The sequence below is a fragment of the Haliotis rufescens genome, unplaced genomic scaffold, assembly GCF_023055435.1.
Source record: "Haliotis rufescens isolate VD_foot unplaced genomic scaffold, xgHalRufe1.0.p SCAF_1, whole genome shotgun sequence".
Taxonomy (NCBI): domain Eukaryota; kingdom Metazoa; phylum Mollusca; class Gastropoda; order Lepetellida; family Haliotidae; genus Haliotis; species Haliotis rufescens.
The window spans coordinates 54,568,597-54,583,791 of NW_025963779.1; the positions used below are offsets into that span (position 1 = coordinate 54,568,597).

General features: G+C 43.6%; 2 protein-coding genes across 2 annotated transcripts; one reads left to right on the forward strand and one right to left on the reverse strand.

The window, feature by feature from the left end:
* The first annotated feature begins 1,985 nt into the window (after positions 1-1,985).
* Positions 1,986-5,466, forward strand: LOC124131555 (carboxypeptidase Q-like). The gene has a single exon (XM_046494879.2). It carries the CDS (start codon positions 2,134-2,136, stop codon positions 3,541-3,543), a length of 1,410 nt encoding a protein of 469 aa, XP_046350835.2. The 5' UTR covers positions 1,986-2,133; the 3' UTR covers positions 3,544-5,466.
* A 4,955-nt stretch (positions 5,467-10,421) lies between these two features.
* On the reverse strand, positions 10,422-12,118 carry LOC124131554 (carboxypeptidase Q-like). The gene has a single exon (XM_046494878.2). The coding sequence runs from the start codon at positions 12,057-12,059 to the stop codon at positions 10,662-10,664; it is 1,398 nt and encodes a 465-aa protein (XP_046350834.2). The 5' UTR covers positions 12,060-12,118; the 3' UTR covers positions 10,422-10,661.
* Positions 12,119-15,195: the final 3,077 nt, after the last annotated feature.

Here is a 15,195-nt window from a genome sequence, read left to right on the forward strand (position 1 = left end):
CTGACCGCCGGGATATTGCTGAGTACGGCGTTAAACAACAAACCAAACCAGAGACCATATAACAGATATATATTATATGGTCTCTCTATATGACAAAACAAACATGTGTATGTACGCGTGTGAGGTTACATGAATTTGAAACAAGTTTCCTGTAATCGATATGATCCACAAACGAATGTTATAATTTCGTTTTCATCAACTACACTTTATATTGTAATGTGTATGAAAAGCTAAAAACTGTACATATGACGTCAACAATGATAGGTTGTGGTGTCATAACTATTGTGACGTCATTACCATTATGTTCCCCAACAACGTTTGTAAGACGTCAAAAGTGCTATATACTTCATTATTACACGTGTGCTTCGTATAGTTTTGTTCGTTTGTTCGTTGTTGTTTAACGTCGCACTCAAGAATATTCCTGCTGTATGACGGCGGTCTGTAAATAATCGCGTATGGACCAGACAATCCAGTGATTGACATCATGAGCATCGATCCAAGCAAATTGGGATCAATGACATGTATCAACCAAGTCTGCGAGCCTGACCACCCGATCCCCTTAGTCGCCTCTTACGACAAGCATAGTCGCTTTTAACAGCAAGCGTGGTTGGTGAAGACCTATTCTACCCCGGATCTTCAGCTTCGTATGGAGTTTTTAAATCGCTTATTTTGAAGAATATGCACAATTAAACATAAAAAGTAAATGTCACGAGAAACCAAGCATTGAAGGCACATAAGTACATAAGTGGTTCACTGAACCAGGATCTCAGTGTGACGGGCGAACGATTTGACCACGAGGCGACCTTATCTTTTCCAACAGGCAGGGAAGACAGGAACATGATTAAAAGATGAAACAAAAGAAACTATAACACCGCCTCCTGTCCCAACCTACCTATTGTCTACCCGAAAAAAAACATATATGCCATGTCCTGGACTGGTCATTTATGATTGGGTGGGGCGGGGGTTGGATGGTGTGATTGGCCTTAGGACTGTATCATATTCAGCCCTCATAGTTGTGACAAACGTTGGCGACCCCCACCCCTTCCCTCCTGCGAAATACGCATAATGTCGGAAAGAGCACGTTAAATCCCCAACAGTAAGTATAAACAAGCACCCCTTCCCCTACTCTGTCGCTACCGTGAAGATCCGGGGTAGAATAGGTCTTCAGCAACCCATGCTTGCCGTATAAGGTGACTATGCTTGTCGTAAAAGGCGACTAATGGGATCGGGTGGTCAGGCTCCCTGACTTTGTTGATACATGTCATCGATCCCAATTGCGTGGATCGATGTTCATGATGTAAATCACTGGATTGTCTGGTCCAGACTCGATTATTTACAGACCGCCGTCATATAGCTGGAATATTGCTGAGTGCGGCGTAAAACCAAAAACCAAAATACTCTGTCGCTGTGTCATTGTGAGAGGTGGCTTTGTTTATTATAAAATCAGCACTGTCACCAAATGTAAGTCGCGGATGTGCTCTGTGTGTGTGTGTGTGTGTGTGTGTGTGTGTGTGTGTGTGTTCGTTCACACAGAAAATGAAACTTACAAATAGCTAGACCACTGACTGTAATATGTATAACGACACCAATTGCAACTGAATGCAATCCCGCCTTCACGATTTACAGAATTCTCGTTGCGGTTTAGTGAACGTAAATGTTCCAGTAAATGTGGACAGGATGAACGATCATAAAGGCTGAGGCCAGACGAATTGTGACACAGGTGGTGTTTTCTGAATAGAGGTAGATCATTCGTGACCACTCGTGTCATTCCGCTGGGCTTCTTCAGGTCATGCAGTTGGTCACGAATGCTCGTAGGTTACGGAAAAGGGCGAGTGGTTACGAATGTATCTGAATAAAGGATATAAATTCGTAGCCTTGCTAACCAAAAAACTGTGTTACCAGAGACCTTAGAATCTATTTGATGGTCTCTGGTGTCATGTGCTGCTGTAAATTAACGGAAACCGCAGCGTTCGTTTATCGTCGGGTGTCATTTGTCACGTGACACTTTGTACATGTACACAGCGTTCGGCGAGCATGATTTAGCGGTGATAGCTGGAGTCCTTGGGTCGCTGCGGTACATGTGGGTTATCTTTGAATGTCTGATAGTGGCACACTTCCCGAGACATAGCTAAGATGGAGTTTACGTTGCTTGTGTTAACTGCAGCTTTAATGCAGGCGGCTTCGATCCCACTAACTTTTCACAGTGTGAAAGATGAAATCGAAAGTCACCGAGCTGATGCGGAACGAATTATTAACCTGGTGGTCAATGGAAGCGCTAAAGGACAGACATACAACCGACTGGCCGAGTTTGTGGACACATTCGGGAGTCGCATCGCCGGTTCTCAGAATCTTGAAAACGCCATCGATTATATGATGAAGAAGTTGAAGGAGGATGGTCTGGAGAATGTACACGGAGAGTCCGCCATGGTGCCCCACTGGGTGAGGGGGAGGGAGTCTGCCACCCTCGAGCAGCCACGAATCCTACCCCTCAACATACTGGGACTCGGGGGTAGCATTGCCACCCCTCCTGAGGGCATCACGGCTGAGGTGATTGTAGTCAAGACGTTTGCTGAGCTGAAGCAGAGGGCTGCCGAGGCCCGCGGGAAGATAGTGGTCTATAACGAGGACTGGGTAGGGTATGGAGATACTGTCCAGTATCGTTCACTGGGAGCGGTGGAGGCGGCTAAAGTGGGTGCTGTGGCCTCTCTTATACGTAGTGTGACCCCCTTCTCTATAGACAGTCCTCACACCGGCTGGCAGGACTACAGCGACAACGTCACCAAGATCCCCACTGCCTGCATCACGATAGAGATCGCCCAGATGCTGCACAGGATGTCCATGAGAGGGGAGAAGATGGTCATCACCCTCAAGATGGAAGCTCAGAATTTGCCCATGGTGAAGTCCAGAAACACAGTAGCTGAGATTAAAGGGAGTACATACCCGGATGAAGTCGTGATAGTTAGCGGCCACCTTGACAGCTGGGACGTGGGGCAGGGGGCGATGGACGACGGTGGTGGTGCCTTCATCTCCTGGCAGGCCCTGTCTCTCATCCGACAACTGGGACTCCGCCCGAAGCGTACCCTCAGGATGATCATGTGGACCGGGGAGGAAGAAGGGCTCTGGGGGGCGCAGGAGTACTTTAAACAACATCAAGCTGAAATTCCAAAACACAGCCTGGTAATGGAATCAGACATGGGGACCTTCAACCCAAGAGGTCTCCAGTTCTCTGGCAACAAGGCAGCGACAGCAATCATGAAAGAGGTCGCCCAGCTCTTGAGTTCCATCAACAGGACAACCCTCTACAGTCCCGCCGATGTCAGTGACACTACACTTTGGGAAAATATAGGTGTCCCAAGCGGCAGCATAGAGAACGACAACCAAAACTACTTCTATTTCCACCACAGCAACGGCGACATGATGACGGTGGAGAATTCTGGCGTCCTTGACCTTTGTTCCGCCATCTGGGCGGTAGCGGCGTATGTGGTGGCTGACCTTGACGCTGTACTTCCCAGGGATACGGCACAAGGTCGACTTCAGCTGTGATAGTTAAGTGTAGTTTACGCCTCGAAGTCTATAAACGCGTTTAGAAGTTTGGGGAACATGAATACATGACACTTGTTATGGACAGCAACTTCTTTTCTTCTTTGTCACGACGTTTCAGGGCGATTTTCAGAGCTACTTCAACTCCTTCATCGGGTGAATGCTTACGCCTGTGAAGGAGCAAGAAGTAGCTCTGAAACGTCATGACAAAGAATAAAATAAGATGCTATCTATGAGAAGTGTCAGTTTACATCTCGCCCGTTTCGACTTGCCACGATTCTTGCATCCATATTGCATTTATACACTGCTGTTCAATTTAACATACCCTACATTGCGATGCGACCGTCCGGAAAGCCACGATCCCTATTTCAAAGGGTACCAACCGTAACCCGGTCTTCGTCTTAGTTCGATTCTTGCTGTCGCGAGTTGGTTTTGAAAGGTAGGGTTTGGCGATATTTGCACTTGTATAGTATACCGAAGAGCCCTAATCATGGTTAAAATTTCATATCTATCATTGATGCACATATACATGTATAGTATATTTTGTTGACATATCTTACAGAACACATTCGTATTTTGTTATGAAAAGCAAGTTCATTTTCCGCAGAATACTCTTCTCATTTTGATATTTCATGTCCGGGACGATCTCTGAATGCGATATTGTGTTACAGTGTATATTGCTGGGTTACAGCTGCTTGGGATTGTTAATTATTTGTTATTTTTTGTTGTAAACCTGGCACCAAATGATTTAGTTATGTTTTTTGTACACGTCAATATGGCTGGATCCGCGAATTTAATATATATAGGGTATTTGTATTAATGCGGAAGTATATTGTCACACCCTGTGATCGATAGAATGCCGTTGATATCATTCTCGTATACATTTCATGTTTTTCGAAAATTATTGCAATCTCATTAAAATCAGACCTCAGTTCTCGTTACCGCTAAACAAAGCTTTGTTTAGCTGTAACGAGAATTAAGATCTGTTTTTAATGTGATTGAAATTATTGCGAAAGATGATCAGCTCCTCGATAGGTTGGGTTTGCCAACATAACACCTGCCAGCCTTGTCTCAGAATGTATATGTTAGTTGTTTTGATGATTGACTGTGCAGTAAATGTGTATGTAGTTCCTGCCTGCCTGGTACTGGGTAAATAGGGACGCGGCATGTACGGGGGTGTGGCTGGTTGTAGTATTCCGAACTATAGTCCTCGCCACGCGACTGCCGATTCTTACTAGGATTGTAACCACGTGATCAAAACTCAACGATGATGTTTATCGCTAACAAACGGATTTTTCTTGAAAAGCGTACAATATTTGTCATTACTGTAGATAAGATTCCTTATTGGCGGAATGGCTTGTTTTTACTTTATAAGTTTTAGCACACATACAGCTATCTTCGTTAATTAATCTTCGCGACATGTCGTGATTCTGTTTCAAGTGGTGAGCATTATAGTGCCGGATTTATAGTGCTATAGCCCCGACGGATCATGCCTCAGGTTACATGGTTACCCCACTCAGACACAGTGTACTGATCCCGAGCCGACCAGTCCTTGTTTATCCCCTCAATGCCGAGCGCTTGACAGGGTAACACGTACCATGCATCTTTTAACGTCTTTTGGTATGACGCGTCCGTGGATTGAACACCGACCTTCCGTTCTCAAGGCAGACGCTCTACCACTAGACCACGGAGGCGGCCTATTCCTATGAATGATATTATGTAGTTCTCAGTCAACAGCATTATGTATATGTTATGTATAATATCTTTGTGTTAAACCTGACATGAACCTGTACCCTCAGTTTGAGAAGGAATACTTTGTGTCAATTGGTTGCAGTTATTTACAGATGTTCAATCACTCGATATTATCTGTTCCGTGGGATATGTACTTTTCATGGTTCTAATAAAATATGCTTTTTGTTTGTTCAATTGTATCCAGTTCATTCTTTTTGTTGCTTCGAGAATGCAATTTGACCATCCACGAAACTCAGGTGCAAAAATTCCACTATTCGTTTCACAGAAACCAATTTAATAATAAATACAACATTCAGAATATTTTCCATATGTGTTGGTTGTCAGTTTAGGAATCTTACAAGACGACTTCGTTCATTCACTGGATGAGACGAGCAAAGCTAGTGTTGTCAATATGTGAATGCTCAACCGGTGAGCTATGGCCTGAAGAAACCTCGTCACTGCTCTATGCACTGCGCGGCATAGTTCTCCGAGTGTACGGAGGGTCGAAGGCATCGCATCTGGCTGTGCAGAGTTCGAATCTAAGAATTGCCTCGATTGAGACCCTTGTTCTGAAAGCGCCATGCATTTACTTATGCTCTTGACCGTAACCAATTTGGTAGACGTCTGAGACGTGTGTTACTGTGGGATTATCTTCGACATTCAGTTCTTTAACTGAAATGTTCAAGGCATCTAACGAACACATTGCCTCACTCACTCATTGCAAAAAGGAATTATGATTAACGCCTCGCAATTCGTCTATACGGGATACACCCATATGTCAATTCTATGTTGGTTGGTTGGTTTGTTGTTTTACGCCGCACTCGGCAATATTCCAGCTTTATGGCGGCGGTCTGTAAATAATCGAGTCTGGACCAGACAATCCAGTGATTAATAGCATGACCATCTATCCATGCAATTGGGATCAATGACATGCATCAACCAAGTCAGCGAGCCTGACCACCCTATCCCGTTAGTCGCCTCTTACGACAAGCATAGTCGCAGGTTTATGTGTACTGTGCCTTGACATAACGTTTTTGTCAAATGAGTCATACAGTCGAACCCATTCACCCATCAAAAGCTTACGGTGAAATATTGAAATGTTCAAAGACATCCTCAATTTCCAGTGTTTCATATATCTATCCTGTTCTGATGAACATCTAAGCGATATGTAATATTTATCAAAACAGAACGAGATTCAATAATAAGGGTGATTTAAAGTGACGTAGTACTGTAGTATGAGTAGTTGTATCTGTACACGGGTTGGTTATAGTGTGTGTATGTACCATACTCTGGTGGGTCATACAGTCTCTGTATGTATGAGAGACTGATGGGTAATACAGCGTCTGTATGTGATAGAATTGTGGGTAATACGGTGTCTGTATGTGATACACTGCATGGTGGGTGATACGGTGTCTGTATGTATGAGAGACTTGTGGGTAATACAGTGTCTGTATGTATGAGAGACTGGTGGGTAATACAGTGTCTGCATGTATGAGAGACTTGTGGGTAATACAGTGTCTGTATGTGGTTGACTGGTGGGTAATACAGTGTCTGTATATGAGAGATTGGTGGGTAATATTGTGTCTGTATGTGATACACTGCTGGGTAATACAGTGTCTGTATGTGGTTGACTGGTGGGTAATACAGTGTCTGTATGTGATACACTGCATGGTGGGTGATACTGTGTCTGTATGTGATAGACTTGTGGGTAATACATTGTCTGTATGTGATACACTGGTGGGTAATACATTGTCTGTATGTGATACACTGGTTGGTAATACTGTGTCTGTATGTGATAGACTGGTGGGTACTAATTGTCTGTATGTGATAGACTGGTGGGTAATACTGTGTCTGTATGTGATAGACTTGTGGGTAATACATTGTCTGTATGTGATACACTGGTGGGTAATACAGTGTCTGTATGTATGAGAATCTGGTAGGTAATACAGTGTCTGTATGTGGTTGACTGGTGGGTAATACAGTGTCTGTATGTGATACACTGCATGGTGGGTGATACTGTGTCTGTATGTATGAGAGACTAGTGGGTGATACAGTGTCTGTATGTATGAGAGACTTGTGGGTAATACAGTGTCTGTATGTGGTTGACTGGTGGGTAATACAGTGTCTGTATGTGGTTGACTGGTTGGTGATACAGTGTCTGTATGTATGAGAGACTGGTGGGTAATACAGTGTCTGCATATATGAGAGACTTGTGGGTAAAACAGTGTCTGTATGTATGAGAGACTTGTGGGTAATACAGTGTCTGTATGTATGAGAGACTTGTGGGTAATACAGTGTCTGCATGTGATACACTGGTTGGTAATACGGTGTCTGTATGTGAGAGACTGGTTGGTAATACAGTGTCTGTATGTATGAGAGACTGGTGGCCAATACGGTGTCTCTATGTACGACAGACTGGTGGGTAATACTGTGTCTGTATGTGAGAGACTGGTGGGTAATACAGTGTCTGCATGTATGAGTGATGGTGGCTAATACGGTGTCTGTATGTGATATACTGGTTGGTAATACGGTGTCTTTATGTGTGATAGGCTGGTTGGTTATACATTGTCTGCATGTATGAGAGACTAGTCGGTAATACAGTGTCTGTATGTGATAGACTTGTGGGTAATACAGTGTCTGTATGGATGAGAGACCGGTTGGCAAAACAGTGTCTGCACGTATGAGAGACTGGTGGGTGATACAGTGTCTGTATGTACGAGAGACTTGTGGGTAATACAGTGTCTGTATGTATGAGAGACTGGTAGGTAACACAGTGTCTGTATATTTGAGAGACTGGCTTGTAATACGGTGTATGTATGTGATACACTGGAAGGTAATACAGTGCCTGTATTCATGTATTCATGTATTTATGAGAGACTAGTGGTTCATACGGTGCCTGTACGATGGACTGGTTGTCTGGGGTGTTCAGCTAAACTTCTGTTCTGGATCGAGAAGGGAGACATAATACCCTGAATAAATGAGGATGGTTTTCATCAGTGGTGTAGCCACGAGTGAATTTGTCAACTATGTCGAGTCATGAGATGATACAAATATGTTTTTGTCAAGAAAAGACAAATGTTCTATTGATGTTTTTTCTGAAAAATCTCACTCGGTAAATCCATGGTGTCATTGAGGCAGACTGAAAGCAGTTCATGCGTGACGTTTTATTTCATATCAAATTTAAAAAAATTAAATTAAGAATTTGTACAGCGCATTTTCCAAATAACAATGCTTCTGTATGCGCTTAGACCGTAATTGGTCTCGTCAAAGGCTTTCTTGATGAGACATGTCTTTAGTGTCTTCTTAAAAGTTTTTCAGATTTTCTTCTTCTCCTATTTCTTGTGGTGGATTCTTCCGTGGCAATGATGCATCATGTTGAAATGCCCCCCCCCCCCCGACATATGTTTTGGTACACTGTCGTGTTTTGGTACGACTACATAGCAGATGTTAATCTGAAACTCAGCAGTGTTCTGGACTCGATTTGTATTCTATTCTTATATTTTGTAGATATATTTTTCAAATATTATTTCTTGGACTAAATGTTAATCTAGACCAGAGAGAACGTGCCGTTTTTTATAGTATAATCAGTGCCTGTGCGTATGCAGGACCCAAATCATTCAGACAACCAATTCATCGTATCTTGCATAAAATTCTGGTTTCAGAAATGCCCGCTGAGAAATCTTTCGGAACATATCTTAGGTAACTTGCTTATCTCGCATATGCATCGTTTCGTTTCTGAAATGAACCGATGTTTATCCAAATGCATTGGTAAAAGGGAAGAAACTCGGTTCGTTTGAGTCGTCTGCTACGGGTTGTGCAAACTCAATCAAACTTACTGCATACATAATCCGGGTCTGTATGAATGAATGTCGACAAGATAAATTCTTTGTCAACCGATCCAACTTATAATGCCAGAAAAAAAGTTCAAACCTTCAGCTGTTAGGTTCGTTAGATAACTTACTACTGGCTAACCGTGAAGATCCGGGGTGAAATAGGTCTTCAGCAACCCATGCTTGCCGTAAAAGGTGACTATGCTTGTCGTAAGAGGCGACTAACGGGATCGAGTGGTCAGGCTCGCTAAATTGGTTGATGCATGTCATCGTATCCCATTAGCATGGATCGATGCTCATGATGTCAATCACTGGATTGTCTGGTCCAGACTGGATTATTTACAGACCGCCGTCATATAGCTGGAATATTACTGAGTGCGGCGTTAAACAACAAACAAACAAAATGAAGCACATGTTCGCCAAGAGATATTTTAAGCCCGTTCCCTTCGGTTCATGAACAGCATGTTTAAAACATAAAATTTTGATTAATGTTGTTTCACATTTTTCTTTCGATTTATAAGTTGGATAAAAACCTTCGGCCCTCCCCAGTTTCCCTCTTCCCAGGGATCAGGGGAGGAGGTTTTATATCCTTTACATCGTAAATTTCTTGGTACCTGTATGTCTTCATGATTATGGAATGTGTCATTAACCAGTCAGCGGTCAGCCCTGTATCCGTATGACAAATCACGCATCAGCTTCGCGTTGCTAAGAAACACAGCATCTCAGCATGGAGCACAGGTGGTCTTGGTTTAGCAAACCTTCCACTTTAGTAAAACTGTGTGGATCCTGCCTACCTCTCAAGACATCGTTGTTAGGGGAAACAGCATAAACTTTAACTTCATGACCGTGGTGTGGGTCCTCACAGCCTGCATTTCTCATACAGAAACGCATACCACGTGGACGGCGTCGTACCACACTATTCTCCATGCTGGACTATGCACACTCTTGCAATATGAAACTGTTAAATGCTTCGGGATCTAATATTCCAAATGTAGTTTCCCGCATAGATCTACCCATCTGAATAATGTTATCATGGCAAACGAATACATAGTCTACCCCAATGGGGATTCCGGGTCAGAATGGATCCCGAACAACCTATGCTCGTCTGGAAAGACTACTGAATGCATCGGGTGGTCTGAATTGGTGAGTGATCGACTGCGCGTCTACGTAGCCCGACGACGTGGGTCGTTGCTCATGACATCAATCCCCGGTTAACCCTGTCAGATTAATATAGGCCGCCGTCATAGAGCTGGACTATTGCGTTAAAATAAAAATCAAGCAAACAAACACAAGCTTTTCAAATCACTACCATATACACCGTTTGTTTTCGAAGTTATTTTATATGATTTTAGCAAAAATACCGTTTTGATCCACAGTTGGTTATATCTCAGTAGGAAAATCTAAACGGAGCTTGACAATATATATACTTCTTGCAATAGCATTGAAGCAACTGTATCGAAATATAGGTTACATCCAATAAGACATGGAATTAGGCAGTTGTCACACTTTACAGACACAAACAGTCTTAGGTTTCACATGTATCACCTTGTAACCTAAACGTCAGCCATTCACAGTGTCCCTGGGAAGCATAGCGTCAAGGTCAGCCACCACATACGCCGCTACCGCCCAGATGGCGGAACAAAGGTCAAGGACGCCCGAGTCCTCCACCGTCATCATGTCGCCGTTGCTGTGGTGGAAATAGAAGTAGTTTTGGTTGTCGTTCTCTATGCTGCCGCTGGGGACACCGATGTTCTTCCATAGACCTGTGTCACTGACATCGGCGGGACTGTAGAGGGTTGTCCTGTTGATGGAACTAAGGAGCTGGGCGACCTCTTTCATGATTGCTGTCGCTGCCTTGTTGCCAGAGAACTGGAGACCTCTTGGGTTGAACGTACCGAGATCCGATTCCATTACCAGGTCGTGTTTAGGTATTTCGTTCTGGTGGTCCTTGAAATACTGCTTTGCCCCATATACCCCCTCCTCTTCTGCAGTCCACATGATCATCCTGAGGGTACGCTTCGGGCGGAGTCCCAGTTGTCGGACGAGAGACAGGGCCTGCCAGGAGATGAAGGCACCACCACCGTCGTCCATCGCCCCCTGCCCCACGTCCCAGCTGTCAAGGTGGCCGCTAACTATCACGACTTCATCCGGGTATGTACTCCCTTTAATCTCAGCTACTGTGTTTCTGGACTTCACCATGGGCAAATTCTGAGCTTCCATCTTGAGGTTGATGACCATCTTCTCCCCTCTCATGGACATCCTGTGCAGCATCTGGGCGATCTCTATCGTGATGCAGGCAGTGGGGATCTTGGTGACGTTGTCGCTGTAGTCCTGCCAGCCGGTGTGAGGACTGTCTATAGAGAAGGGGGTCACACTACGTATAAGAGAGGCCACAGCACCCACTTTAGCCGCCTCAACCGCTCCCAGTGAACGATACTGGACAGTATCTCCATACCCTACCCAGTCCTCGTTATAGACCACTATCTTCCCGCGGGCCTCGGCAGCCCTCTGCTTCAGCTCAGCAAACGTCTTGACTACAATCACCTCGGCCGTGATGCCCTCAGGAGGGGTGGCAATGCTACCCCCGAGTCCCAGTATGTTGAGGGGTAGGATTCGTGGCTGCTCGAGGGTGGCAGACTCCCTCCCCCTCACCCAGTGGGGCACCATGGCGGACTCTCCGTGTACATTCTCCAGATCATCCTCCTTCAACTTCTTCATCATATAATCGATGGCGTTTTCAAGATTCTGAGAACCGGCGATGCGACTCCCGAATGTGTCCACAAACTCGGCCAGTCGGTTGTATGTCTGTCCTTTAGCACTTCCATTGACCACCAGGTTAATAATCCGTTCCGCATCAGCTCGGTGACTTTCGATTTCATTTTTTAGACTGGGAAACTTGACTGGACCCGCAGACACACAATGAATTGAACTGAGCAACAGGATAGCCAACGACTTCATTGTTTGATGAACTGAAATGGACTACCTACACTGATAATAAAGGATGTGAGGTGACCTCGTGAACGACTACGAAGTAGGTCACTACCACGGCATTTAAGCCCGATTGATGTGCCAAGATCAGCGTTCATCACGCGTTAAGTCTATATACCTGTAGACATCTGACATCTTCACGTCAGAGGCCCACGCTGTGCACTGTGTCTCACTGCGGGAACTTATCTCGAACGTGGCTATAAACCATACGAAGATCGCGATTTCGATTTTTCCACAATTTAATAACAATTTAAAAATCCATGCACATGCTCTGTTGAATTATGTACATTGTCACAAGCTTCATCGTGAAAAACACTTTGGTGTTGTTTGTTTTGTCGTTTATTTAGCCGTGATATTATGTCTTCATATTGAACATAATGACCCCAAAGATCAGGTCGACTAGAAATAGTGTTTGTTTGTGTGTTATTTTGTTTAACGCCGCACTCATTTCAGGTATATGACGGCGGTCTCTGAATAATCGAGCCAAGACCAGACAATCCAGTGATCAATATTGTATGTAACGACCCACGCCTTCGGGTTACGCAGGCACACAATCAACCAAGTTACCGAGCATGACCACCCGATCCCTTCAGTCTCCTCTTATGACAAACATAAATCGCTGGGGACCTATATTCTTTCCTGGAATCCAGTCTTGAAATGAGGATTGGGTCAATCTCACTAAAATCAGATCTTAGTTCTCGCTATCACTTTGTTTAGTGGCAGTGAGAACTTAGATCTGATTTTCATGAGATTGGGATTGGGTTAAAATTGTCACAAGGTACGAGGCCTGGTTGATTGCTACCACTTATTACAAGGCCAGGCTTTTTTCTTTTTTTTAAGATTGGGGATTTTTCAGCCCAAAGTCCAGGGTTGGAGGAGGGGAAAAAATGGAAACTTGTTTTTGTTTTACATTTTCTAAAAAATTAGAGTCGGCGGGTCCGTAATCCGAAAAATATAAAACGCCTGGCTTAAAGGGCAAGTTCACACGGAAATTAACCTATTTTTCTTGTACTTTTTCCACATTAAAAGTGTTAACCTAGAAGTGTCATAGACAAAAATATAAAAATATCACAATTAATTAACATATTTTTCGCATTAAAACGATTTATATTTTTCACATTTACAAAGTGTTCTATTTCCACAACAAAAACACCATGGCTTATGCCCCTTGCAATATGACGTCATTGGTGCCAATTGATAAACATTATGACGTCATCATGCTTTGTTAGAGCCGCTTCACGTGGTGTAGGTCTAGGTGTGTGATTCTAGCGTCTCAGATGCCAGCCAGCATAGTGTAATGCTGAGTCACCACTGCGCCGGAGTGTGTCGTAGGCCATGTTGTTTTACCGCAAACTGGTACTTCATATCTTTTGCGTTGAGAATAGACAGGGACCCAGTTGAATTGGCACCAATTACGTCATAATCTAAGGGGGATAACTCAGGCCTGTTTCGCTCGAAAAACGAAGGCCTCATAACGGCATATCATTTTCACACTATTGTGAGCTTCCTACTTTCACTGTGAAAAAAATGAGTGTATATTTTCAAACACAGATACTAATTAATTCTAAAATTGCGTTTTGTTTAGAAAAAGAAAGAAAGTGATTTTTGCGTGTACACTTCCCCTTTAAGCTAACTTAATGATGGGTGTAAGTGACGTCGGTCGTCATGTGAACAAGAATGGTTTCCCGGTGAATAAATATTGATTTCAACAAAATGTTCTTTGTGTGGTGTAGGAATAACATGACGCAGGTTTCTTGATAAATGAATAGTGTTGATATGCAGTTAGTCCTTCATAGAACAGGCGGTTTGGTCTGAAATCAGGAAGAAACTGTGCATTACCACAGAGCTGTATCGGGACAAATATTGACTGATATTGTGCAGTGACTTTGGTTTTGCTTTGAATATTACTTCAGTCGTATTAGGAGCGGTCAGCCTGAAGTGGGAGGAGAACCAAACTGATGACGTGGAAGGAAGATGTTAATTGATTTAACGCGGCATCAGCAATATTGCAGTTATTCTGGATGATTACTACTTTGGTAAAACCATAGATCACAGTTATACAAAATTTGGGTTTACAACCAAGCATCAGCAGGTTCTGGCGCGACTAATGTACAGTATTCTCCACTGGGAATTGTGGTTCCAAAGACAACTGACCCCTTTGCAAGGGTGAGGTTTGCTATGTGCCCTCCAGATGCCAATGAAATGAGATATGATTGACGCAATGTAGAGCCAATGAGATAAGAACATTGGATATCTTCTTTCTAAAAAGTTGCTTTCATGTACTGCATTACATTATTGTCATGTGATCTTTGTCAAATTGTTTGTAAAAGGTGTAGCTTTTTATTTGGCTGCCAGTGACCATGTGTGTTGGCAAGTGACGGAACAGCAATCAGTGCCCAAAGATCTCCTGCTCCTTTGGGCTTAGCCTTGAATAAGCCATAAAGAACATAGTTTCAGCCAAGCATCCAGTTAAACTAGAAGAAACACCCACTCACTCACTTGAAACCTGTAAACTCAAGTAACTTTTAAGAGCATTTTTATTGCACAGGGTGCAAAGAGTTTATCTACAGGCAAGGCGGGTAGGGATTTACAGTTGTGGACAGTCAATGGCAGTAATCCTACCACCAAAGGACCCAAGTAATTAAGTGAATTGTGATCCACATACCTCACAGATTTCTTGTATTCTTCTGTCTCCAGATGGCAATGATTTGGTTTGTTTGTTGTTTAACACCACACTCAGCAATATTCCAGCTATATGACAGCAGTCTGTAAATAATTGAGTCTGGACCAGACAGTCGAGTGACTGACATCATGAGCATCAATCCACGCAATAGGTGAGTGAGTGAGTATGGTTTTACGCCACTTTTAGCAATATTCCGGCAATATCAAGGTGGGGGGACACCAGAAATGGACATTGTACCCATGTGGGGAATTGAACCTGGGCCTTTGGCGTGATGAGATTCTGAAGACCTATTCTACCCCAGAATGAGGTTTAATTATTACACATGTGTAGCAAGGTGTGTCTGTAGTGTGTATGTACTAGCCAAGACTAAAGCTGGTTTTAGTGCTATCCCACTGAGATCACCTGCGGATGTTCAACATGGCT